Genomic DNA, 25,108 nt, shown 5'->3' with positions numbered 1-25,108 from the left:
GAAATGTATCCAGCATTACAAAAATAATCATTACAATGGGCATGCATGTGCATAAGAAAAGATAAATATTCCTATAAGCAGATAAAACGACTTCTAGCTAAGGGAAGCCACATGGGGAAATATTTTAATAGAATGCAAAAATATTGAGGCCCAAGAATGACTTTGGTTTAACTATTATGAGGCTAAAGAAAGAAGACATTGAATGAAAGAAATTTGTTGTTAAATTGCTCCATAATGTAATAGATATTATAATCTCTGTCCAAAAAGAAAACCCAACCAGAAGAAGATAAGAGGCTCGAAGAGTTCCTCGAATGACCGCAGAATATGCCAGTAGGAACTGGTAAAGATTGTAATCTATAATTTATGGAAAAGATTGACTTAAAAGAGTACTAATTTTTGGAAGAATTATTTCCAATTGCTCAAAAACAAATTTCCCTTTTCATGGATGCTCCAATTCTATTGTGTTTCATTATAAATATTAAGTCCAGTAACCTCAGTAATTATCTTTTGTATGTGCGTGACAAGTGTGAATTTGAAATATAAAAGAGAGAACATTATAATGTCTACACTGAAGAACGTTTTAAATTGCAGAGCTAATAAAATGTCAAGTAAAGACAAAAACACAAAGTGTCTCTTAATGCACAGAATGATGGCAACAGCACTCAGAAACTGGTCAATGCAAAAATTGCCTAGGCTATATGAACAGAAAAAGGCTCTACCTGTATAAACCTTTTGAGAGAGGCCAAGGGTTGCTGAAAAGTATTCCCAACAGACATAGGGCAGAGAAACCCCATATGAACAAGCAGGATTAGAGAGACGTGGTCCTGGCCTGAGGGGAGTGGAGAAGTACAGACACAGGATGTCAGAGAGAGAAAAAGAACAGACTTGCAACCTGGAAAGAGGCACAGACATGAAATCTGCATAAACCTCATTTATAAAAAAGTTTGCTATAAATGAGTCAGAGCTACGCTCTCCATATCAATATCCAGAGAGGAATCTTGTGTCAGAGTTTTAAAATGGTAACCAAACCAAAATAAAAAACGACGACGATGACGACGACGATGACGATGGCGATGATAATAGCGGTAGTGTTGGCCGACACTCGCATTGATGCTCACTGGGAGCTGGGGTTATTCTAAGAAAGTGCTCTTTGAATCCCCACGCCAACCGTTTGGCAGATGAGTGACAGAGAAGTTAAGAGTTTTGCTCCCCTAACTGTAACTATCAGAACTAAGATTCATGTCCTTGCATTTGGTCCAGGATGCCCTTTCAACCAGGAGGTTTTCCATAATTCTTCACAGCCTCTGGAATTTCCCTCCCACCATTCATTCATTCATTCTAGAAGAATTCAGTGATATTCTACTATAAGCAAATGAAGGTTTGACATTAAAATTACAGACATAAAAGAGGTGGGCCTTCTCCCAGGCCTCCGCTGGAATGCCTTTCCATATGTTTGCTTATGCCCATTTCCCCTGGTTTTTCAGTTTCCTTTACCCTACCTCTAACCACTCAGCTATGTTCTTAGTTGACTCTGTTTACCTCCTCAATAAGGAGCAGGGTGGAAAATAAGACTTCTGTACTAACAGTTGTAGAGATTAAAAAAATATCTTACAGGTACTTCTAAACACCCACCAGGGATTGTGAGGTAGATTAAGGGGAGTAGGCAAGTGTGGGAACCCCAAGGAGACGGGGGTCCCTTTTTTGGTCAACTCAGAGAAGTAGAGGGTCAGACTTAGAAGCCAAGTTACCACAGAAAATTAAGTAAGGTTTCATACTCACTGCACTTAAAAAAATTGATATTCATACTTAAAGGGGAGGATGATGATTTAGCTGAAGATACCAGAGTGCATAGGAAGAGAAATAAGGTGGGCCACTCAGTGAGGGAAGATTTACTAAGGACTATTCAATAAGACTGGTAAATGAAAACCCTTGAGACCCATGGTGGTTACCGGCACCATGGTCAAGATAACACTGGAATCAAAAGAAGATCCATCTTCCTCTTCTAATGGCACACTGAACTCATACTTGGAGTTCCAGGCACTCTCCCTTCAAGAAATAAAGTTCAGAATTTGCTCTTTACTTGGGCTAGGTCCACATACTGCCAATGACCACAGGTGTAGGATTCCTATGTGAGTTGAGACTGGCAAGGGGAGCATTGCCTCCTCGTAAAGCAGTGTCTTTTACTAATATCAACGCAAGAAAGAATGGTGGCTAAAGTCTAGGAGACAGGGAGTGTTAACACAGGCAGCAACCGACTTGGAAAATGAGCTAAGCTGCCGTTCTCATCAGGCGAAGATGCAGTCCGTAAGTGCATTCAGTCTGGAGGAAGGGGTGCGGCTCTCGAAGGCAGAGTTTGAGATGAACGAAGGTAGGGACCAGGTACATCCTGCTTAGGGAAAAGCCTGGAAAATTTGATAGGCTGTGAATGTGGGAGGTTTTAAGAATACTCAAAGAAGAACTAGTGGGTAGTGATAAGCGGGTTTAAGAAGACAACACTAGCAGAGTTGGGAAAAACAGACTAAAAGCCAAGGTTACATACACCCTGTATGTAATTTCTTACCTGCAATTCCAAAATTCAAAATGGCTGAAGATGAAATACTTTTTCATAAGTTCAATGTTTTTCTTCTAAGTCTGTATTAAATGTGTCCAGTGACAAAAAACTTACTTAAACAGATGTGAGGCTATTTCTGGTGTCTGCAAGCCTCCCTAGTGTGAATGTGCTTGCATTCTACTGAAGAATTTGATGGTTGGATTACAGGCTGACACCTCTCACACAATACACAGTATATGGACACTACCAACTTCCTAGTTTCTCAAGACTCTAAATTCTGAAACACATTGCAATGGCTTTGAGACTCTCAAGGAGAGAGTGTGAACTTTGTACAAAAGTGACGACAACAAATGAAAGGACCTTTACCAGATGGATGCGTATAGGACAAGAAGTAAGCTAAAGATTGGAGGCATGAACTGGGGTCCAAACAAGACTTGTCAATAAACGCTAGTCTGGGAATGCCCAGCTTAAACACATGACATGAGTTACATATTATAATTTGTGCAGTTTGGAGCAATTTAAAAGATATTTATTTTTTACTCTTTGGTTTGACACGTTAATCAGGATTGGCCTGATCAACAGTTACATACATCTTTACTTAATTTCTTTAATAAATATAATCACATTTATAATTAGCAAATATGTTTCATAGTATTGCAAAAGCAATTCTATGGAAATTTTGTTGCCTTATTTAATAAAGAATCTCCAGTATCTACAAGGTGCCCTGTGTTGAATATTCTGGGCGCTCGCTCTCTCTCTCTCTCTCTCTCTCTCTCTCTCTCTCTCTCTCTCTCTCTCTCTCTCATCCACCCACCCACTTATGTATATGTATGTATGTATGTATGTATGTATGTATGTGTCTGTCTGTCTGCTGTCTGTCTATCATCTCCTCTCTACACAACAGAAAGGGGAGCCTTGGCTGACACAGTGGGAACCAAGCCTAGACTGAAGCAACAAACAAATACCCAGTGGCTTTTTCTGCAGAAAGCAAACTAGTGGCTACATTCCCTGCTTCTCAAGACCCCAAATTCAAGATTTTATTTTTTAATGAGTGCTTCATATTGTAAATGCATGCTACTAACTCAATTTTAGGATCACATTTTGTCATTCAAACAAAACTATATTTGAGGGTCTGATTTGGGCCACAAATGAATAGGGCCAAGATACAGCACTTGAAAGCTAAATTAGAAACAAGGGGTTTGTCTCCAAAGAAAATACTCATCACCAAGGATGACTTTGTTTTGTTGCATTGATACTTGGAGAAAGGTCACAAGCTCTCACAGTACCAATCCTATGCTATAATTTGAAATAATGATTCTCAAGTAAAAAAAAATCAAAATATCATTGTTACATAGTACCTTTGGGAGATACAGGTCAGAGTATGATTTCTTTATGAAAAGAATTGCATTCCTAAATAATGAAATCATTCCTATGATTTGAACTCTAAGAGAAAGAGGCCATTATGATCTACAGTTAAACCACAGCTTAAGACTTTCAGAATGGAGTGTTCTAAATTTGGGGAAATTAAGTCTGAACCTTATCATTATACAATCTGCTGTCCTTCCCGTACTTCCCATTGGCCCACCTTCCCCTCCCCCTCCCCATTTGCTCCTTCTATTCTAGTTTCCCTTCTCTCTGGCTAACACATTCCATGTCCCCTTCCTCGGAAGGCGCAGCAGGGGTACAAAGGTTGTGGGGGCAGCAAATCCCTTTTTACAGACTGGATGTAAGGCCCACCCCATGAGAAGGAACCCAACTTGACAGTACCAAAGTGGCCAAGGACCCGAGACTAGACAGGAAAACCTACGACTACTACTTTGCTAAAACGACAATAATAAAATGACTCCCGATAACATTCTGCTATACCCATGGATCAGTGCACTCCTAAACAAAAAGCTCTTTGCAATTAATTCCTGCTGGGAGAAGGAAAATCAGTTTCTCCCAATGGACAATATGCTAGATAGTTTTATGTCAACTTGACCCAAGCTGGAGTTATCTGAAAGGGGGGAATCTCAATTGAGGAAATGGCTCTGTAAGATCAGGCTGTAGGCAAACCTATAGGACATTTTCTTAATTAGTGATTGATGTGGGAGGGTCCAGTCCATTGTGTGTGGTGCTATCGCTGGCTGGTGGTCCTGGGTTCTATAAAAAAGCAGGTTGAGCAAGCCATGGGGAGCAAGCCGGTAAGCAGCACTCCTCCACGGCCTCTGCATCAGCTCCTGACTCCAGGTCCCTGCCCTGCATGAGTTCCTGCCCGCACTGCCTTTGAAGATGAACTGTTATATGGAATTGTGAGTGAAATAAACCCTTTCCTCCCTAAGTTGTTTTGGTCATGGTGTTTCATCACAGCAATAGTAACCCTAACTAAGACAAGAGAGTTACTGGGTATAACAACCATACTCTGGGGTAGGCCACATGCTCAGGAGTAGTTGACCAGCACAGAACGAACTCCATGTTTATGTGTAGGTACTTTTTGTTTTATTTTGGCTATATATTTTTTGTCTTTTCTTTTTTGACAGAGAAAGAAAGAACTTGGAGTTGAGTGAATAGTGAGATGGAGAGGATTTAAGAGGAGTTGGGAGAGGAGAGGGGAAAGCATATGGCCAAAATATTTAGTATGAAAAAATTTAAAGAAAATAAGAAATCACAATATGAGGTAATTTCTACATTTTTGTTTTCATTTCCTGGTTGCATCTGATGATGTTATTATTCAGTGAAAAGAAGCACAGGTTTTATTTACATTAAGTTATATACCGCATATTATAATGTTGATTCCTTCAACTTTTAAATTTTCTGCATTTATTTATAGTGTGCTGAGGGGTGGGGGCGGTACAAGCCACAGTGAGTGTGTGGAGGTCAGGACAAAGTTCGGAAGCCTGATCTGTTCTACCACCCGGGGTTGGGGATTGGCAGACCTGGCAGGGAGCGTCTTTACCCTGAGCCAAGTTGCCACTCATGCATTCAATTTTTAAAAGTGACATTTATTTGTATATATAATTTTCTTGAAATAATTGCTCTGATAATATTCTAATCTTTACCTCAAATTCCTTTCAAATACTTCCCAACTTCAAATATGTAAATGACAATAGTTCATGCAGCAATGTCAATACTAAAGATGAAAGCATCTTAGAAGTTATTGAAAATGAGAGTGAAATAACCTTATGTGCATTTTTGTTAAAGTCAATTCTCCATTTAAATTCACTTGATGTTTCTCTAATCAAAGGAATATTCCCATATATGCCAGAAGCTACACTGTTTTTCCTCCTATTAAATCAGAAATTTTTGGTAAATATTGAACAATGTATTTGCTTTATTTGCCAGTAAATAAAAAAAAGAACAAAGTGAGTGACAGTATTTTGCTTGAGTGTATCGTAATCAAGGACATAAAAAGCTTTTTTTCTGATGTCTTGAGACATATAGAAGCAGAGCCCAACTTACAAAATACAGATGGTTTTTCCTGGATGTTATAGTTTCCTCCAATGGGTCTCTGATTTCAGGACCTACAAGCCACTACGTTTACATGTTAAAAGCCAGGTGGCATCTGGGATACTTAGATAGGGTACCAGTTCTGCCACCTCATCAGCTACAACCTTTATGACTCCCATATGTGCCTAAGGAACAACAAAACACAAGATGTATGTCTGTCATGTCCTGACTGAAAGTGATGCTTGTTTTTACACGAGGCACTGCCGAGGTTTCTCACTGGCGACATGGGATGCTAGCAATTATGGAACATGAAGGGGAGAGGGAAGATCCATCATTTTACAGCTCTGGGATGAGGCTTCATAATGTCACATCCAGCAGAGGGGGAAGTTTCACAAATATCTACCGTCCAGCTGCCCACACTTCTGGATTCGTGGAACACTGGTGAAAGTGATGCTGGGAAAGGGCCCCTTCCTTACCCCCATCATTTTAGGATGACCACTGGATCAGATACAAGGCAGGAGAAGGAGGAGGAAGCAAAAGTCCAACCAGACATGGAGGTAGGCCCCACGGGATTGAGGGGGAAATCCTGATGATAGAAAGAAAGTTTTCATCTAGACCCTGAAAGAAATTAATGATGAAAAAAAAAAAAAAACAGGATTCGATTTTTATCTTCGTCAACTGAGAGGTAAATGTAATTAACCCTTTCCTATGTAGTTTCTAATTCTCTACTGTACAGAAACAAATACTGCTATTTGCATGATCAACTTCCAGGAATACTGGATATATTGAACTCCAAGGAAAGTGAAGGGACTGGGAGACAAACTCTTGGAATCAACACGTCTAGTCTGGATGAGAGGACTTCCAAAATAATGAGCGTTTACTTCTCAAGCCAGCCAGCCGCCCACATCTCCCTCTTTTGTAGACAGTAGGAGAATCAGAAGAAGAGAAAATAAAACCCTGGTGTGGCCACTTACATTTGTATTGCTAGCATTTGGGAGACTGGGGCAGGAGGCTGGCCTTGAGTTTTGGTCCAGCCTGGGCTATAGAGTGAGATCCTATCTCAATAAAACAAACAAACAAACAAAGGCAAGTCCTGAGGTATTTGGCAGATTGGAAAAAATTTCTATTGACCTAAATCACAGCTAAACTTGATAATTAAAGTGAAATTTTACAAAAGTACAGTTTAAAAAATACTAAAGGTATTTCCTGCTCTGTTAAGTATGTAGAGTACGTATGTAAATTGATTATAGCAGGGAGTCTGTTAAAAATTCTTTTACTGCTAAATTACAAGCCCTAAACTGAAAACAAATGAGAACTGGATTTGTGCCTGGCTCAACTATCCACCACGGTAACAGTTAGTAACTGGTCACACCTTTATGACCTCAGTCCTGATGCACCCAACATTTGTATCAGTGACAGGGACTGACCTCTCAAACATGGCGACAGGAATGATACCTGTCGTCAGTTGTAAATTTATTGCGATAGCCTTCTCAAATATCCAGATAAATGGGAGCAAAGAAGAGTAGAATACTGGTTGGACTTGGGAGTTAGACTGCAAAGGGGACCATAACCAGATGAGCAGACTGGAGTGGACCAACCACAAAGAACTAAAAGCAGAACACAGCACATGCGTGCAGGGAACAAGCTGCATAAATGCAGTGGAGGAACTAAGATTAGCTGTTTACTGTGGAAGTAAACATATTCTACTTTATTCTTCGGTCCCTAATGTTGTTTAAAGCTCTTATGATCCTGAGCGGGGCTACCCTAACAAGCTGGTTCTACTTTATTCATGCCTCAATTGATGAACTTAATTTCTGGGCATTTACCGTTAAGGGGGGGGGGCATGTTCTTTTAAGGAGGCTCTATTGGGATAGGAACATCTATGAAGAACAACCCGAATGGTAAGAAGGCACAGAGCTGTGACAGGATGAACAGATGATGGAGGACAGCCTTGGGGAGGAGAAAAAGACAGACATGGCGGAATGGAAACCACAGAACATAGCTGCCCCCATCATAAGGTATATTCAGTTTACGCCACATCACCACATGCTGAAAAACAACGTAGAAGCGTTAGACTGCAAGTGCCTATGGGTTCCTTGTTCTCTTCAACACCAGTGCTTCTAAAAATGCAGCACACTGCTGTCTGATGGAGGACAACTTAGCCCGGGAGGCAGAACTAAAAGCCAGCTAACTCGGCAGTTGAGAACCACAGACCTCGATTCAAAGCGGAAGCAGGATTTGCTGAATGAATAGCAGAATTGCTTCATGATATTTAGGACTGTCTCTAATCAGTGTCGATTACTTTCTATGACATTGAACTTCTTGGCCCTGGAGACGTCCAAACAGCACTCTGGGACTGTAAACATGGTGTCTGATAGGGGTTTGCAATTGCTCAGCTGTCAGATGGGTTTGTGCTGTAATTGTGAGCTTGACAGAGCAGCAAGTGAATGCCTCTTACCCATGTTATCACCCACAACACTGCTCTCTAAATATGGTCGTGGCAACTAGCACGTACAAACTTCATTTTTTTGAGACAGGGTCGTGCTATGTATCACAGGCTGATCTTGATCTCATGCCCTGTTTCAACCTCCCAAGGGCCGGGATTACAGGGTTATACCAAAAACCTCTGCATCTTCACCATTCTTTCGAAACAGGATGATCAAGACTTACCTCAAACCTTTCCTGCCATTGACAAGTGGCTTCTTAATTCTAAGAGAGGCTTAACTGCCATCCCTGAGTTAACCTACAAGTAGGGTGAAACACAGTACACACACACACACACACACACACACACACACACACACACACACACACACAAAATTCTTATTGTTTGCCATGTTTTTCTAACTTTGTGGATCTTCCCTTCAAATTCTGTATGTGTTGCTTTCAAAGAAATCAGGTTTCAATTTATTTTCATATCAACGAGGACACAGAAAACAGTCAAATAATACCAACCTAAATTAGCTCTTCCTTTTAATATTTGTCAGAACAGCTGTAAGAGACAATTCTAAACAACTTAGGAACTTGTTTTTTATTAGTGCCCCCAAAGGGCAATTTTGTTAGGAATGTTTATAACGGGAGATGTTTCCATTAATCCAACTATACAACCAGAACAACAAAACCCCAGAAAACATGTACAATGCACAAAAGCATGACTTTGTCAAGACATACACTGACTAGTTTTGCTACAGAAATTATTTGGCTCCAATAAAACAAGCTTATGCAACTAATTTTATATTATTGATCTAAATATCCGTAAACGTCAGCTGTGACCAACACATATTTAAGCTAGATCATCCCAAGCAATAAGCTATTTTTAAACAAAAATCCTCATAGAAACTAAAATTTAGGACCATTTCTCCAAACTCTTGCATGTTCTTCAATGACTATGATTATTCTGATTTTAAACATTCTAAGGACTAAAATTTATCATGTTAATGTTATTTGCTTATTCTTTAACTGTCAGTTTATTCTGTACATGGCTTGAGATTGTTTTTAGTTCTGCTGTTCTGTAACTTATATTTTTTAAACCAAAAAAAAATCTTAAAAATAGAAAAAATTCCTTGGAATCTCAAAATAAAATTACTGAGTTGAAGTAGCACTATTTTTTTTAAACCTTGTTAATGAACAGACTAGGCTTTCTAATAAAGCAGCATCTATGATATAATAGTCTGACAGCAGTGTGAGAAGTCTGTGATTTTAAACCAAAAGCTATGTAAACTGTTTTTTGTTTTTTTGTTTTGTTTTGTTTTGTTTTTTTGGTGTATGTTTCAAGACAGGGTTTCTCTGTATAGTTATGGAGCCTTTCCTGTAACTCACTCTGTAGATCAGGCTGGCCTTAAACTCAGAGATCCACCTGCCTCTGCCACCACCACCTGCCTATGTAAACTGTTTTAAAGGCACTGATGTAGCACCTTTTCCTCAAAAATCCATGACTTAGCATCAGTTATTTTGTGACCTAAAACTCAGACTATTGTGATGCATGCTCTCATCATCATGCCAGAAGGAAAATAATCATAACAGCTACTATTTCAAACTCTACTCCCAGCAGAAGCATGTGCTTTAAAAACAGGTGTCTGCAATGCAGAGTGCCTGCCTGCCCCATGGGAGGCAGACGGACTCCGTGCAGCTTCTGCAGCTCAGAGCAGGAAAATACTGGTACTAGACCTCCCCATTTCCTAGGAAAAATTCAAAGGATTGAAATGTTAGCAATTAGTTTGAGTAAACCAAATAAGATGATCTGTTATCAGAATCACGTCCCCAGGTCGCCAGTATTAACTTCTAGTCTTCTCCCCAAGACTTACTACCTCAAAACACAGAGACGACATAGAAAGTGCAAAGGTTCCTGTAACGAGGAAGAATAAAGACGTTCAATCTCTTTCCTCCTGTAGAGGCTGAGCAGAAAGAAACACTCTGTAAGTTGTGACAGTTTCTCAAAGTACAACCCAGTGGGCGCATGACATTTTATTTGACACATTCCAAACATCCTGAGTTGTTGTAACAGTTACCATATAAAATTCTGGGTAGACAGTGTAACTGCAACTTTGCCTTCTTCCCTGACACATTTTATTAGAGCTGCCTGGCTCCAAAATGGAAGTAATACCCCGGGCCAGTGTAGAGTTACAGCATTAGCAGTCACCATGGTGCTGGGGACATGACAGGCTGTCTCCATTTCTGTTTTGTTTGACTTTTCTGCCTCAAAGTGTAAAATGGAGAGTGAAGTTCTAAATCGCTACATGAACTTCCTGAATAAACCCCAAGTATTCAGCAGATCTCCAGATAGTCATTTCTCCTGCAACTCATTCAAATTAATTTCCTTCGACAGCAGTACTGAGTAATTACAAATGACTACCGATCGAGATTGCAAGGCCGGAAAGTAAGTTTGTACTGAGCCGAGAAAGAAAAAGAAAAGAGAAAGGAATGGCCCCGTGATAGGGCACTCTGTGCTTTCCCAACACTGACAACCCTTCAGCCATTTCACTTTGTCAGTGTGGAAACTGTGTATTTATCTACATATGAAAATAAAACTGACACGCACAGTAGGGTGAACCTCCAAATATACACACGCGCTATCTACTTGGCAGAGGATGACTGATGGGAAGTAAATGGGCCAGCGGGATGGCTCAGGGAATGAGGGTGCCTACCGACAAGGGTGAGGGTCCAAGTGTGAACCCCAGAGGAGAAGAAAACCCATTTCTGCAAGCTGTTCTCTGCCCTGCACACGTGGACTGTCACAACAAGATAAATAAACACAAAAAGTTAATATGTTTTTCTAATATTGTTTTCATCATTAAAATCATAGTGATTGCTGAAATTGACTATAAATTTTTTAAGCAATAAGACATAACAGAGAAATGTCCAAGGACCTCTCTGCCATATGATGAATACCAGCCACACTAAAGAGGACAAAACAAGAAATGCCTGACAGAGCTACACTAACAGTTCCCAACTTTCCCAATGCTTCTCTCCAAAAACAACAGTAGGGTCAAGATTACTTGGGGGCGGGGGGAGAATCGAGTATAAAAATTATCTGGTGCTATTGTAAGGTATGTTAACTGCAAGGGGTATGCCAGAGCCTCTTCAATAAGAAAAATATTTTATTCCTTAAAGAATATTTTTTTATGCTGGCATATCAGACTTTTCTGATTTCCACAACCATTTGGAAATAAGATGTGGAAGAGAACTGACTTTGCCTGAATTATGTCTCCAACTTCTCTCTATCATTCAAACCAAGAGAAAGATCCATGTCACAAAGACTATGATGGATGTCAAGGGACTCCATTTGAAAGTCAGGGCCAGTCTTTGACGTGATGGCTGGGATTGTTCACCATTCAAAGGGAAACTGCAAATGGCTTCCCTGAAGAGGTGTAAGGAAAACTAAGCATTGAATTCTTCAAGGTTAATTTCATTCTCTTTAGTCCTCAAATGCCACACTGAGAAGAAAGAGGCTATTTTTTAAAAGTAGTTAAGGATGGTGTATCAAGTAACTGAAAAGAATTAATAAATGTCTTTAGCCATTCACCTTTTCTTTATAGGAAGTAGATAAAGACTATACATAGGAAATAAATAAATAAAGAGTGTAAGTAAGACTAGCTTCATATATGTATGGGCTTAGAGTGTGTGTATGTGAATAATACTTGTGGACAACTGTTTCACAAAGACATCATAGACAAGTGCAATTAGAAGCAAAGAGCTTCACAGATGTGTATATAAAATATATGTATGGTCAGACCAGTTTCTGTTAACACACACACACACACACACACACACACACACACACACACACATACACACACACACACACACAGAGATAAAGGGTATACCGCTTTAAGTAAATATTGGCTTGTGATAAGGGTGAGTGTTTGATTAACCCTAATATGAGAGGCAACTTGGACAACTTTCAAAAGACAAAACAACACAGCTGATGTGGCCTCTCACTTAGAACGAAGGCAGGTTTCCAGAAGGTTCCCTGGCTGCTCTGGTTAGCCACAACTCCCTCAGTCATGCCCTTCATTCCTTACTTCCTACTTCACCACGGTAAGAATTTCCCCTGGACAATCCCGGAAATCTCACCAAGTGATGATGAGGTCAAGGTTCTGGAGAGGTAGTTCAAGGCTGGGCCATAATTAAAAGAGCATAGATAAACAGATTAAGCCAGCTTCTAAAAATAATAAGCCTGGCCAAAGGTCCAAAGAATAAACATATTAGGCACAACTGAACGCATTTATTCTTAATTAAAAACTGGATGGCGTTTCCCTTGGCCCTTTTCCTCCATTGCCAATGGACAGAGGTTGATCAGTAAGGCTGGCTGTTCTTTTGAAGTGGGCAAGAGGGGAGAATCACCACCTTGCACTTCAGGTTATTTTCTTTCTGCTGCTCCACACCATGTCCCCGTGGCTTCCAGCTAGAACAGCACCATCACTGTGGACGGCAATTCCCGCTCTTCCTGCTTCCTGTCTCTAATTCCCCCAGTTAAATTCTTGTCCTAACAAAGTCCTGCAGACCTGAAGTTGAATCACTTCCCTGTGATCTATGTCATTAGATTTTCCACACTTTGGATGCTGGTATTAAAGTTGGTTGTCTTTGTTTCTGAGACAGGGTCCTGCTCTTTGGCCCAGGCTGGTCAAAACTCACAATCTTCTCACCTTAGCCTCCTCATAAGTGGATGACAGATCAGTGCTACCACATACTGCTTCAGTCTGGAGAGGGCACCTTTTCATGCCTGACTCCCGTCAACAGATTCAGGCAATGTCCACAAGTCCGTCAAGAACGAGAAAAGCACCGGAAAGCTTTCTTGGTATATGGGGTGGTGGAAACAACAAGATTATAATGGTAGCAACAACACTTTCTACTGCATTGTTTGATTAGTACCACTTGTGCTAATAAAACAAAACACAATTAACCCAATTGAGCTGAGGGTTTGCACATGGCCACCAGTCAGGCAGCAGAGCTGAACTGCCTTCTAAAGGATGGAGAGCCTTGTTCCCTCACCCGCTCCAGCCCTCCTCCCAACTGCATTTGAAGTAGGATCATGCAATGACATCCTTCCCTACAAAGCCGGTCTTGTTTGCCAGTTGTGATTTACGGACTGTGTCTGCTACAAGGGCTGTTGGACACATTAGTGTAGGCATGCTTATGAAAGGATGCGGCTGTCTGGCACTAAATGACTTTCCAGAGGCCCATCTCAGCCAGACCTACAGGAACCACCGCCCTCCCCACACAGCGTCTGTCGGTGCAGAAAGCCATCATTTGACCCATCCTGAAAGGAAGACTCCAGAACACGACCTGCCCTCTGAGCCACTCTGTAAACAGAAACTGGAAGTTTCTGTTTCATACCTCTCTATTTGGTTGATTCACTTCCAACATTTCCAGGGGTAATAGAATTCTGCACTGGGGTTAGATGGTGAAGGAGTGGTAGCAATCATATTAGAATAAATTGCCTGAGTTTTCTATCTATAATATGGTTGTTACTCACAGATATTACCAGTCGTAATTTGCATTTCATATTTTGTCCATTTCCAACACAAATTTAATATATTTACTAACTGTTACTTTCTCTTTCTAATATTGAAAGTCATCAACTCCAAATGCATTTTCCCTTCCACCTTGTATTACATTCTTTGCTTGTAGGCACTAATATAAGTGTTGGTATTAATGGAGATATTAACTTCAATTTGTATGAGTTAGCAAAGCAAGGAATCTTACATTTGAATTCAAGTGGAAATTAACTTGCTTAATAAAATCTTCTAGAGAGTTCCATGGTTAAGGGCGATCATTAAATATCCTTCGCTGAGGAAGTCCTTAAATTATTTAACCTGTATTTCACATGAAATAGCATTTGGAAGAATTCTAGCAAACGAAGCTCAAATGGGATAGCATTAACTATTCATAGATATGCTCTCTCATCTAAAATCCTTCACCACAGTCTGCCGCAAGAACGTGAGGTAGTGAATGTCAGTCTGAAATCATCCAGAGGTTTGGCGTAAGCGCAGGTAGGGAGGGAGAGCCTGCGGATGAGGAGAGCAGTGAGAGGACAATCTAGACAACAGGCCCCGTCAAACGACAGGACAGGAGGGCCACTGCACTTAAAAGCTACAAAGGAAATCCAGTGGCTACTTGAACTGCCCAGCAGCAGCATTCAGAAGCCTCTGCCAGAGGCCATGTGAGGGTTGGATTTCTGTTTCGTTTCCATCCCTGTGATCATTAGCAGAGCTTCCCACGAAGACCGCACAGCCCAGTGCTGTGTTGTTTTGTCCATGTGGGGATTTTGTGAAGTGTTATCATCCTCCATCTTCAACACATTTTAAACAACGTTTGCATCTTAGGATTACTTCATGTCCCTTGTAGGGATAGGAACACTTACATATACCTATCACATTAAAAAGGGACACGACTTAATTTATGCATGTGTGTGCACACTTGTGTGTGTATGCACAGCTGTGGGGGTGGGCGGGGTGTGCCCATGGGTACACCTGTGGAGGCTGAGGGTGATGTTGGAGGTCTTCCTCTATCATGGCCTTTTATTGTTGGAGACAGTTTTCACTCAACCAGAAGCTCATGATTTCAGGGAGCCTCGGAGGCCAAAGAGATCCCTGGATCTGCCTGTCTCTGCCCCCTGGTACTGGGGTCACAAGCACACATAGTCATGCTCGCTTTTATATGGGTACTGGAGATTCAAACGCATGTTCCCTTGCTTGCACAGCAAGTATTCTTACCCACTGAGCCACCTCCTAAGACTCCAAGGTACAGGATTTAAAGTGATATAGAAAATGTAAAAATCACTTCTCTTAAGTCTTTAATACCTCCTTTTTTCATATTTGATGAGTCTAGTAATTCATCCAATAACCCTGAGACACAATTTATAATGCTGATTCCAAGGGCTAGCCTGTCTATACAATGAACCCTACCATTTGCAGAAGTAATTATTTTTTAAATGTGTCTATATTAGGACGAAATGACAAACATTCCCAAGCTTAATTCATTATAGCACTCTTAGAGGTCTGATATAGGGTGCAAAATACTTAAAATACCTCTGATTAGAAAATATAAAAAAAAATTACAAATGATAATGAGCTTGTGGTTTCCATGCCAACGTCTGCTAAATCTGGAGAGCATTAAAATAATTTTCTCCCAATTTACTTCTTCCCATTATATTATATTCGTTCTCTTGCATGGGTGATACATGTGGGACCAAATAAGTAGTGTATTCATTAAGGCTACAGAGGAAGGCAAGGGTTAAATAAATAAGAAATCAAATTAATATCCAAGCCTAAATGTTTTAGCAGAGCCACAGAATCGGCTTAATCACTCAAGTCAATAAAGGTTAAGATAATAAAATAAACTTCTAAATGCTTTCCTTTTCAAGAGCTTAATCTGTCTTTCTGGAGATTTTTTAAAGATGCTATCAGTTTTGCCTAGGCCCAGCTGTGATGAAAATTTACTCTGAATATACCAAGACGAGAGATGAATTTTATGAAAATACTTAAGCTGAACTCCTGGGTGGCTTATTGAAATTGTGAAAGCTTAAGACTCATTTAAAAGCAGCTCTTGGCTGATCATGTTGAGGCCAATAACCACTAAATCTCCCATTTATCGGGCTCTGCAATACTTGGCAAGCTAATGGTAGCCAGCTGACTGGATTAATATATAGTCAAAAGATAGCTGCATGCTATTTGTTAATTTTATTGCCTAACTTTGATTAATAAGGCTGTTACTTTTGCAGGCGACTATGCACTCTTAATTTAGAAGACTCAAATATTAAAACAGCTTTGCCTATTTTTAAGGTTATATTTACATAAGTCGCTGATAAAGAGAAAGAAATACACAAGATTATCCTAAAAGTCGTGGGTATTATAATTCCTGTTGCTGTGATTCATAATGAGAGCCCTTGGCCTTAGGAATAGAAGGGGGAGAAAGTGCACTTCGCTGATGAGGAGAGATTCAGGCTGCAGTGGTGGGTACAGATAAGGATGACGTAAAGCCTAGAAGAGTCTTGAGTCTTCTCTATGTAACAATGGAACCCCCGTACGGGCCAGGGAATGTCATGCCATGTTTGGTATTGAGTGGCTTCAGAATAAGAGCAGAATCAGTTCACAGAATATGAACGGTTTCAGGAAAAGGAGAAAGCAGTCTCCTCTCATCTGGTTATCCTGAAGGAGAAGAAATCCTACCCATGCAAAGCATCACCAGGGAGTTGGTATGCACAACTCCCATGAATGCAGAACTGAGGAAAAATAAGAACTGTCCTGCATGAAGGTAACTGAAGGGTTGGGGGGCCATCCTGGCTCATGTAAGGCCCTGGGTTATATCCCCAGAACCAAGAGGGGTGGCACAGAGGAGATAACAGAAGGATAAGTGTAAATGATGTAATCCTACATTCTCCGGAAGATGGGTTATGGTGCCCTCCTCCTCTACACTGCATTCGGAGTGGTCCCCGTACATCTACACTGCATTCAGTGTGGTCCCCGTATACATAACACAAAGGGTCTTGAAACTCATTGTATTACTGTGACACATTTCCCATCATTTTTTTCGGTGGGGGCTAACAGTAAACATATTGTGTCTATTATGAATGCAAAGAGAAAACAACCATTTATTTGCATTTGTGTTCTGGCTTTTACATCTTATTCACAGACATGTGGGACCTCACATATTAAAAGGATTCTCATGGCAAGGGCTGGGGTGCAAAATGACATGGTAGAAAGAGCAGGTACACCCAGTTGAGTTCGGGTCCAAGCACTGTCTTTTGGTAGATTTGTATGAAAGAATTGGAAATTTCAGTTCCCTTTTTAACTCTACTCATCAGAAACAGACAATTAAAAAAAATCATGGTTATCTTAATAATGCTGGTAAAATCAGAGAACTGCTTCTCAGCATACGTGAGAGAATGTATGAAAATCACAGCCTGTAAGTACGAGAGTTCACATCCTGCTTCTGCCACTGACTGTTGTAACCTTGGACAAAATATTTGTTTTCTAAGCCCTGGGTTTTGTCTCTATGAGATGGGAATGATACAAGTATCTAGTCATAGGATTGATATTTGATTTCATGTCACCTACATGTTGATAGAGAAGGCACCTGTCTCCTCAGCACAGCCCAGACTAGAGCTAAGGACTGTGGCTCTCACTACCACCACTTAGATGATGCCAACGTGGCCATGTTGCTTCGCCCCAGATGCCTCTCATGACATATGGAATAATGACAGGTCATGACAAGACCTTATAACAGATTGTTCCATACATTATTTTATTAATCCACATCACAATCAGAGCAAGAGGGATTGGTTCAGTTAGGAGTTGATCTGTCCAACTTGGCTCTCCCTGAGTGGGCAGTGGTTTAACTACGTCATCCACTCCTGGTTTTCTTCTGTACCAATTTCACTGAACTGGCTAAAGTATAGAGATGATATGTATAACATACCCAGTGTATGAGTTTATTTTTCCTTTGCTGCAACCAAACACCTGAACAAGAAACAACTGAGGATAGAAAGGACTTGCAGTTGAGGGGATCCAGCTCATCATGGCTAGGAAGGCGGGGAGGTAGGAGTGTGGGGTGGTGGGCCGTATTGTGTCCACAGTCAGGAAGCACAGAGAGGTGAATACTGGGTGTTTATCTGCCCCCCCCCATCTGCTCTTATTCAGTCTTGGCTCCCAGGCCATGGGACAATGACACCTACATTTAAGGTGAGTCTACCTTCTATGGGGACACTCTCATGGATACCCACCACTGTGTCTCCTGAGCAATTTTAAATCTAGCTGAATGGAAAATAAACATGGTACCTGGAAAAATGCTCAGCATGCTAAAATGGAGCGATCAACACCCATCCTTGTGTGAGCCGCTGTTGTGTGTTCCTAGTTCAACGTCCATGTCTTTCCATCCCCCACAGTCCCTTACAGAAGGCCACCCAGGACAGCAAAGCCAAAGTTGCCCATTTTGTCCTACAAAGCTGTGAGGATGAATGAAGAACAAGCCAGTGCCTGCGGACTGACAGCAAGATCAAGTTCTAACTCGTCCCAGTAGCCTAGAGCCCTGACTGCAAGAGCATAATGTGTACAGACTGATTGAGGACCGACCGACAGCATCTGTTAGTTATCTCCTGGTTGGGAAGGAGAGATGTGTGAGCTCCGGGCTTATCAAATAAAATCAGCTAACATGGATGGCTGTTATATTATACCTAAAATTGTAAGCTTGGATTTGGCTCAAAATATACTGAGACAAAACCTATGCCAAACAGCCTACCTTTAAATCACATACCATCAACGGTATTCACAACCAGCCTATTTCCTCTGGGATTCGAAACCAGCCCATTTCCTCCCATTACACTGGAACTTCTTGCAATCTGCCATCCATTTCTACTGCTTAACAAAAAGCACTCCCTTCATGTCTACGAATTCAAAGCAGCAACACTGGAAGCTGTTTGCAGCTGCTGTCCTCTGGCTTCTTTTCGTTAAGACACCGTGTTGGCCTTTTCCTCTTTACTGTTCTTCTATAGCTCTGTCCTTGGTGAATGTTCACACACTGCAGTGTCCTGGCTGTCCCTTTGAGAGCTCTGGAGCCAGTTCTCATCCTATCCTTTCAATATGGCTCTTTCTAAGATGACATCTTCCCTGTACTTTTTCACAAATGAATTTTCTGACCCCATGGTCTCACTTCCTACTTGGATGGCTCAGTGGTCTAGTTATCATCTCCAGCCATGGCCCCACCTCACAGGTCTAGTCTTGTGTTCTCTGTGCTGCATTTATTCCAGTGAACTTTGTCACCAAGGTCATGGATTCCACATAACTAAAGCTTACCCTGCACTTCAACTTACCAAGTAACAAATCAGAAAGTTCAGCCCCTTTTTCAGCTCCTATATTTTATCAGCTTCAGACCTGTGGTGAAGTTGCATTATCCTGTCCTTTAATTGTACTCCCAGACTGCTTTTAGAACATAAAAGCCTGTACTTAGCAGTGTGTGTGTGTGTGTGTGTGTGTGTGTGTGTGTGTGTGTGTGTGTATGTGTGTGTGTCTGTGTGTAACAGCAACTAATGAAAAAAGAGGCCATGAATTTGGAAAACAAAACAAGGAGGGGTAGATGGGAGGATTTGAAGGGAGGGCAAGGAAGGGGAAATGATGTGGTAATATTATAATTTCAAAAAACAAAAGACATAATTGAAAAAACTAACCTAGCCTCATTACATCCATGGTCCTTGGTACTAGACACAAACCCACATACAGCTCGAATCTATCCCTGGCCCTCTGCGTTAAGCTTTCTCTCTCATCAATTCTCTCCAACTAATGGCATCCCTTCTTTTCCTTTCAGAGGCCCTGGTTTTCACTTGGCATTTTCCCAAATGTTTATATACTAGCTGTTCCTCCCAGCTTCAGGATAACTGTGTGACCCTGCCTAAGCAATGAGATACAAGCAGAAGTCTATGAAATTTATGGGAGAAATTTTGTTTTCTTGATGTGGGCTTTCTCTTTTGCGTTAATATAAAAGCAGAGGTGGTGGATGTCTATGCATGAATGTTCCTTCAAATATAAGAGAAAGGAATAAGATTCACAGAGACCTTCATAGCAACACCATGGAGTTATGTAATCAACACCATCAACTGCTTTCTATATCTATATGAGAAAAAATATACAACATACTCCAGATCCCATGGGAAAGGAGGAGCTATGTGCCTTGGTTTGGTGCATCCTTTTGGGTCTCCTCCTCAACTCTCCAGTACAGCACCTCACTGGATAACTTCTTACCTATGTGGTCCTTTCCTTCCAGATACAGCTGATATTCTAGGCATAGCATCTCACAGCTTCTGTTGACCTCTCTATCAAGAACAGACAGCATCTTTAAGGCCTAGATTCTTACACCCTTGCCTTGGGTAACTGATGGAATTTTCCTGTTTGTGCTTTCTCTCTCTCCTCCCTCTCCCTCTCCCTCTCCCTCTCCCTCCCCCCTTCCCCCTCCCCCCTCCCCCTCCCCCCTCCCCCTCCCCCTTCCCCCTCCCCCTCCCCCTCCCCCCTCCCCCTCCCCCTCCCCCCTCCCCCTCCTCCTCCCCTTCCCCCTCCCCCTTTACTTATTTTTCGAGACAGGGTTTCTCTGTGTGGCTTTGGAGCCTGTCCTGGGACTCACTCTGTAGCCCAGGCTGGCCTTGACCTCAGAGAGATCCGCCTGCCTCTGCCTCCCCAGTGCTGGGATTAAAGGCGTGCACCACCACTTTCTGGCTCTGTTTGCTCTCTCAATTCTCAGTTTCTTTCAATCCCATTCTGTGTGTGTGTGGGGGGCATTGCAACCCAGCCGACTTTTATGAAGGATGTTTGGTACCTATGCCTAACAGTCTAGTGATGTCACACATCAATGAGGAACTCAAACCTTCAGTGACTTCCTATTGCCAAGCTTGCTCGATATTCAACATGCCCCATAATGTAGCTTTAATTTTAAAAATGTCAGTCTGATACCTTTCAATCTTTAATATGCTCTTAGCAAATGAAATGTAGCTGTTCTTTAAACGAATTCACTTATTTTTCATGTATATAATTTTTATAGTATTTCACTCCCTGGAAGGTGCAATATTTTTTTTGTGTGTGTATTTTCAAAAGAGAGACCACTTGCCAAGCCAGACCTCAAATTACCTCAACTAAAGTGTCCAGTGTTTGTTTGAGGCCGTTTCTGATGTATCCTTGGCTGATCTTGACCTTGCTGTATAGCCAAGACTGCCCAGTGACACTTGAACATGGAAGGATTTTTACTCCCCCAGCTTCTCTTTGGGTAACCATTTAAGGGGTACAATATACAACCACAGTGTTCTTAGTGGGACCCTGACAGCATGTGCTTCTTGGAGGCGGTAATGAAAGGACAGTTTGTACAAAACCCAGCAAAGACGTATCAAGTCCGTACTATTCTATGATGGAGCAAGTCCTCCTTCTTATGGTCTATGGGGAAAAGCACAAACTTTATAGCCATCAAGCAAGCAAGTCAATTAAACAACCCAGGATCACCTCAAGCTCTGAATGAGCAGTGAGGGAAGTTTTCCTCTGACTGTAATATCTGAGATGAGATCTCAGTCAGTGATAAGAGCTGAGGACAAGAAAGTCAGAAGAAAGGGCAACCGGAAATGCCATTGAGCTGTGCTTGAAGGCGGTGTGGAGGTCTGGAAACATGCAGAAAGTTGTGGCTAGAAGGTGGTGGGCAGAGAAAAACTGTGAAACGAGGTGGCAAAGACCTACCTTGAAGGTCCAAAGAAGCCAACACAGCAGAGAGTACTTCCCTCAAGGGCCTTATGCCAAGAGTAACATGACCTAATTTACAAAGGAAAACGATCTCTCTGGCTGCTTGGCAGAAAATGCATCAGGGTCAAGAGTGGAGACAAGATGAATTGGAAGACTACATGAGATAACAGTAGCTTGAATTTGGTGGGAGGCAGGGTGGGGAGAAAGAAGGGGATCCATTCATGGGCTCCATCACATTAAGCCGAGTTCTGTGAACATGGCAATGCTCGGTGTATGTGCCTTGATGGATGTTTAAGACTTCAAAACCAGTTTTGCATTCTAAGTTTCTACTTTGATTTTTTTTCCCCCTCCTACTTTAGTTTACATGTTGCGGCTTACTATACTGCTTTGCTATTCGGAGAAACAGAGCGAGGGGGATTTCATATTTAGGAAAAACACTGTTGATACTGTAATGCAAAGCTCGATAAAGAATACAAGTGATAGTGGAGGGTCAGAGCGGAAATGACGCAAAGAAACAAATGATTTGAAACAAATGGAATAACACCGGGGTCTAAATCTGGGGCAAAACAAAAGGGCAAACACAGACTCGATGTTATTTCAACAAAGCAAAAGAATAGTCATCATGAGTCTGAGCCCAGTGCAGTGTGTAGCTGAGCAAAAAAGCAAGAGGCTCTCCAATAAACATTAGCCGGAACACTGTGTCTATGCAGAAGACGTGGCAATCAATTTCCTTCACAAGTCAAGACTTCTCAGTTTTGACTGACTTTTCTCTCAAAGTATGGGCTCTTCCTTTGCTCCCTTTTATATGATACATTTCCTGATTAATGAGCTTATCAACAATGACTACGAAGGAATGCTTACACAGTTCTAGAACTCGATAAATGACGTGTTGATCCTCAGGTAGGACTCCTGAAGCACGAGCTCCCATTGTGTCTGCATGTGTCTTCCAGGACACTTAGCATGCCGTGAGAAAACAAGACCAGTTCTTGCCACTTTCCACCGAAAACGCTACATGGCCCCTGAATTGTGTGAAACTTGGCCCCAGTCAGTGTCAAAACTGGCTGAAATCTGTATGAAAGGCTGTCTGGGTTTGTCAAAGTAGTTCGTGAACTTTGGCCAAACTTTCTCGGCTCCTGGTCCAAGACTTAGTTTGTAATGCAACGTGAAACCACGTGGATTTCAGGTGGTGTCAGGTTTCACCTTGGAAATTTGGCCTCGCTTTCTAATCAATCATCACTTTTAGTAACGATGAAAGCCAACACACCTTTCTGGGAAAGAAGACAGCATTGACTGATGACAGCTAGGCTGTGAACCGCCCCCACACTTCCTCTGCCAAAGGAACACTTCTCAGAACGGGGACTTTCCCTCTTATATGCAGAGGCCAAGCTGAGGGATTCTGATACTGGGTGTAGAAAGACATGCTACTCAATGCAGGGAGACCAGCCATGTGAAATATCACCACCCACAGATCAAGGGGCTCCCATCTCATCATTTGAGGCTATTGTGGGGTCCATTCCATTCCCACCCATGACAGTAGATATCGTGCTGCTCAATCTCCCGGATCACTGATGATGAGCGCTTAGCTTGGAGGCCGTCATTAACTAGTATAACTGTCATGAGGACCCTGCCCGCTCCGAGGTATCATCCTTGAAGGAAAGCGAATCCAGGCACCTTCATCCAGCTCTAAGGAGCATGAGGTAAACTTTCCCATCTGCATCAATTATGTATTTTGGAAAAAAAAAGCCTTCTACAGTATTCATAAATTCAATAAATACAGTATAGTTTACAGATAGACCTCCATAGTTTCTGCTTTCAACCTGAATATTTTAAACGTGTGTTTCCACTGTAAAAAAAAAAAAAAATCCTCTCTTCAACCAAATCCTCGCTTTTGTGCGTAGTGACATGAGAAAATTGAGAGGTATGTCTGAACAGAGCCACTACATCATTGGAACAGTATGTCTGAACATTTGAGTAATGAGGCGCAGATGTGAACCCAAGGACTTGGCACTACCAAGGCAACAAGAAAGCATTTGCCATGGGTTATGATGGTCGAAGGGGCCACATTGGGACAGGGAAGAAGCGGCCCTCCCTTCACCCACAGGGTAAAAGAAGTGTTACACCTTTTATCTGCCTTACAAATCTGGAGAAACAAGAAGTCCAAACAAGTGTTATTCAAACTTCCAAGGAAGGACAAATATGTAAAATGCAACAGTATTTTTTATCTGTGCTAGAACATATTTATGCAATAGCACGAGAAGTTTCATCAGAGGCAAACGCCAAATTCAAGAGAGCACCACATGGCCTTTATGTTGCAAAACAACGTGCACACATCTAAAGACCCCAACGGTCACTGGAAAGGGGGCTGTTGGATGGCTTCATTGTCTCTAGAATGTTCTATTTGGAATCAAGCTACGATAATGCACAAGATACACATGTTCATTAGTAGGACATTTTCTGTTTATGGGTGGGTTGTCAATTATATCAGTGTTACTAATTCATGCCGTGCAAAGGGTAAGGATAGTTAGATGTTTTGAGAGGGACAATCATTTCCCACCCAAGACAACAAGTGCATAACTTACCCGAGGCCCCTGATCACCTTGTTCTCCCTGGAGAAGAGCAAAATAAGATAAAAGCGTTACATAATGCTTAGTAAAAAGGTCTAAACACACCACAGATCATGCCAATATCGATGTCCAGTAATTTCATTTATGCATTTTCTTACCTTATCACCTTTTGGACCAGGGGGGCCCTGGAAAAAAAAAGAGAAAATATTAGATTTAAAAGGATCTGAATAAACCTGCCGGGTCAATTGAAAGATTTATGTCAAATGCAGAAAGCCATACTTGTCAACAGGTTTCTCAAAGAACTTTAGTTTCTAAATTATAATTGTATTATAATTAGGAAAAGAAATCAGTAGGTGAAGTATGTACATACATACATATGTATCTTAGGTATCAAATGTGCTAAAGGAATTGTGAAAACTCAGTATACCCGAGCTAAGCAGCAGCACAGTACTAACAAGGCAGGCGCTCCTGCTCTGATCGCTGTCAACAGCCTACAATAGTCCTTCTTTGAATTCTGACAGCAGAATTCACCGGCCTTCACTCTCTATCTAAAGGAAACTATACAGCATATGTCTGGCATGTTTTGTTCAACACTTGTGAAATTCATCTATAATTTTGCATGTAGCCATAGACCTCTTCTTACTGCTTTATAAAATTCTGTATGTGACTTATTTGCTCATCCTGCTGTTGACGGTAATTTGACTCTAGGCATTATAAATTGCTGCTATGAACACCTTAATGTAACTGTTTGGGTGAAACACCAGTGTGCATTTCTGTTGGGTCTGTATCTAAGGAAGGTAAAAGAGTACATTCGTTTTCACTGTAGTAGATACTCCTAAGTGGTTTCCCAATGTGGCACC

The 25,108-nt window shown here is 41.4% G+C and overlaps 1 protein-coding gene across 1 annotated transcript in view; it reads right to left on the bottom strand.

Annotated features, from left to right (window-relative positions):
• Positions 1-25,108, bottom strand: part of Col25a1 (collagen type XXV alpha 1 chain) — a 402,845-nt gene that overhangs the window by 115,716 nt on the left and 262,021 nt on the right. The window contains exons 6-7 of the mRNA XM_006970377.4: positions 24,407-24,433; positions 24,264-24,290 (exon numbers count right to left, since the gene is read on the bottom strand). Coding sequence (XP_006970439.1) covers positions 24,264-24,290; positions 24,407-24,433 — 54 coding nt within the window. The remainder of the gene's footprint in view (positions 1-24,263; positions 24,291-24,406; positions 24,434-25,108) is intronic.

This window comes from Peromyscus maniculatus, chromosome 6 (assembly GCF_049852395.1).
Source record: "Peromyscus maniculatus bairdii isolate BWxNUB_F1_BW_parent chromosome 6, HU_Pman_BW_mat_3.1, whole genome shotgun sequence".
NCBI classification, from domain to species: domain Eukaryota; kingdom Metazoa; phylum Chordata; class Mammalia; order Rodentia; family Cricetidae; genus Peromyscus; species Peromyscus maniculatus.
The sequence above is the reverse complement of the archived record's forward strand: the minus strand, read 5'-3'. Positions and strand labels throughout refer to the sequence as shown.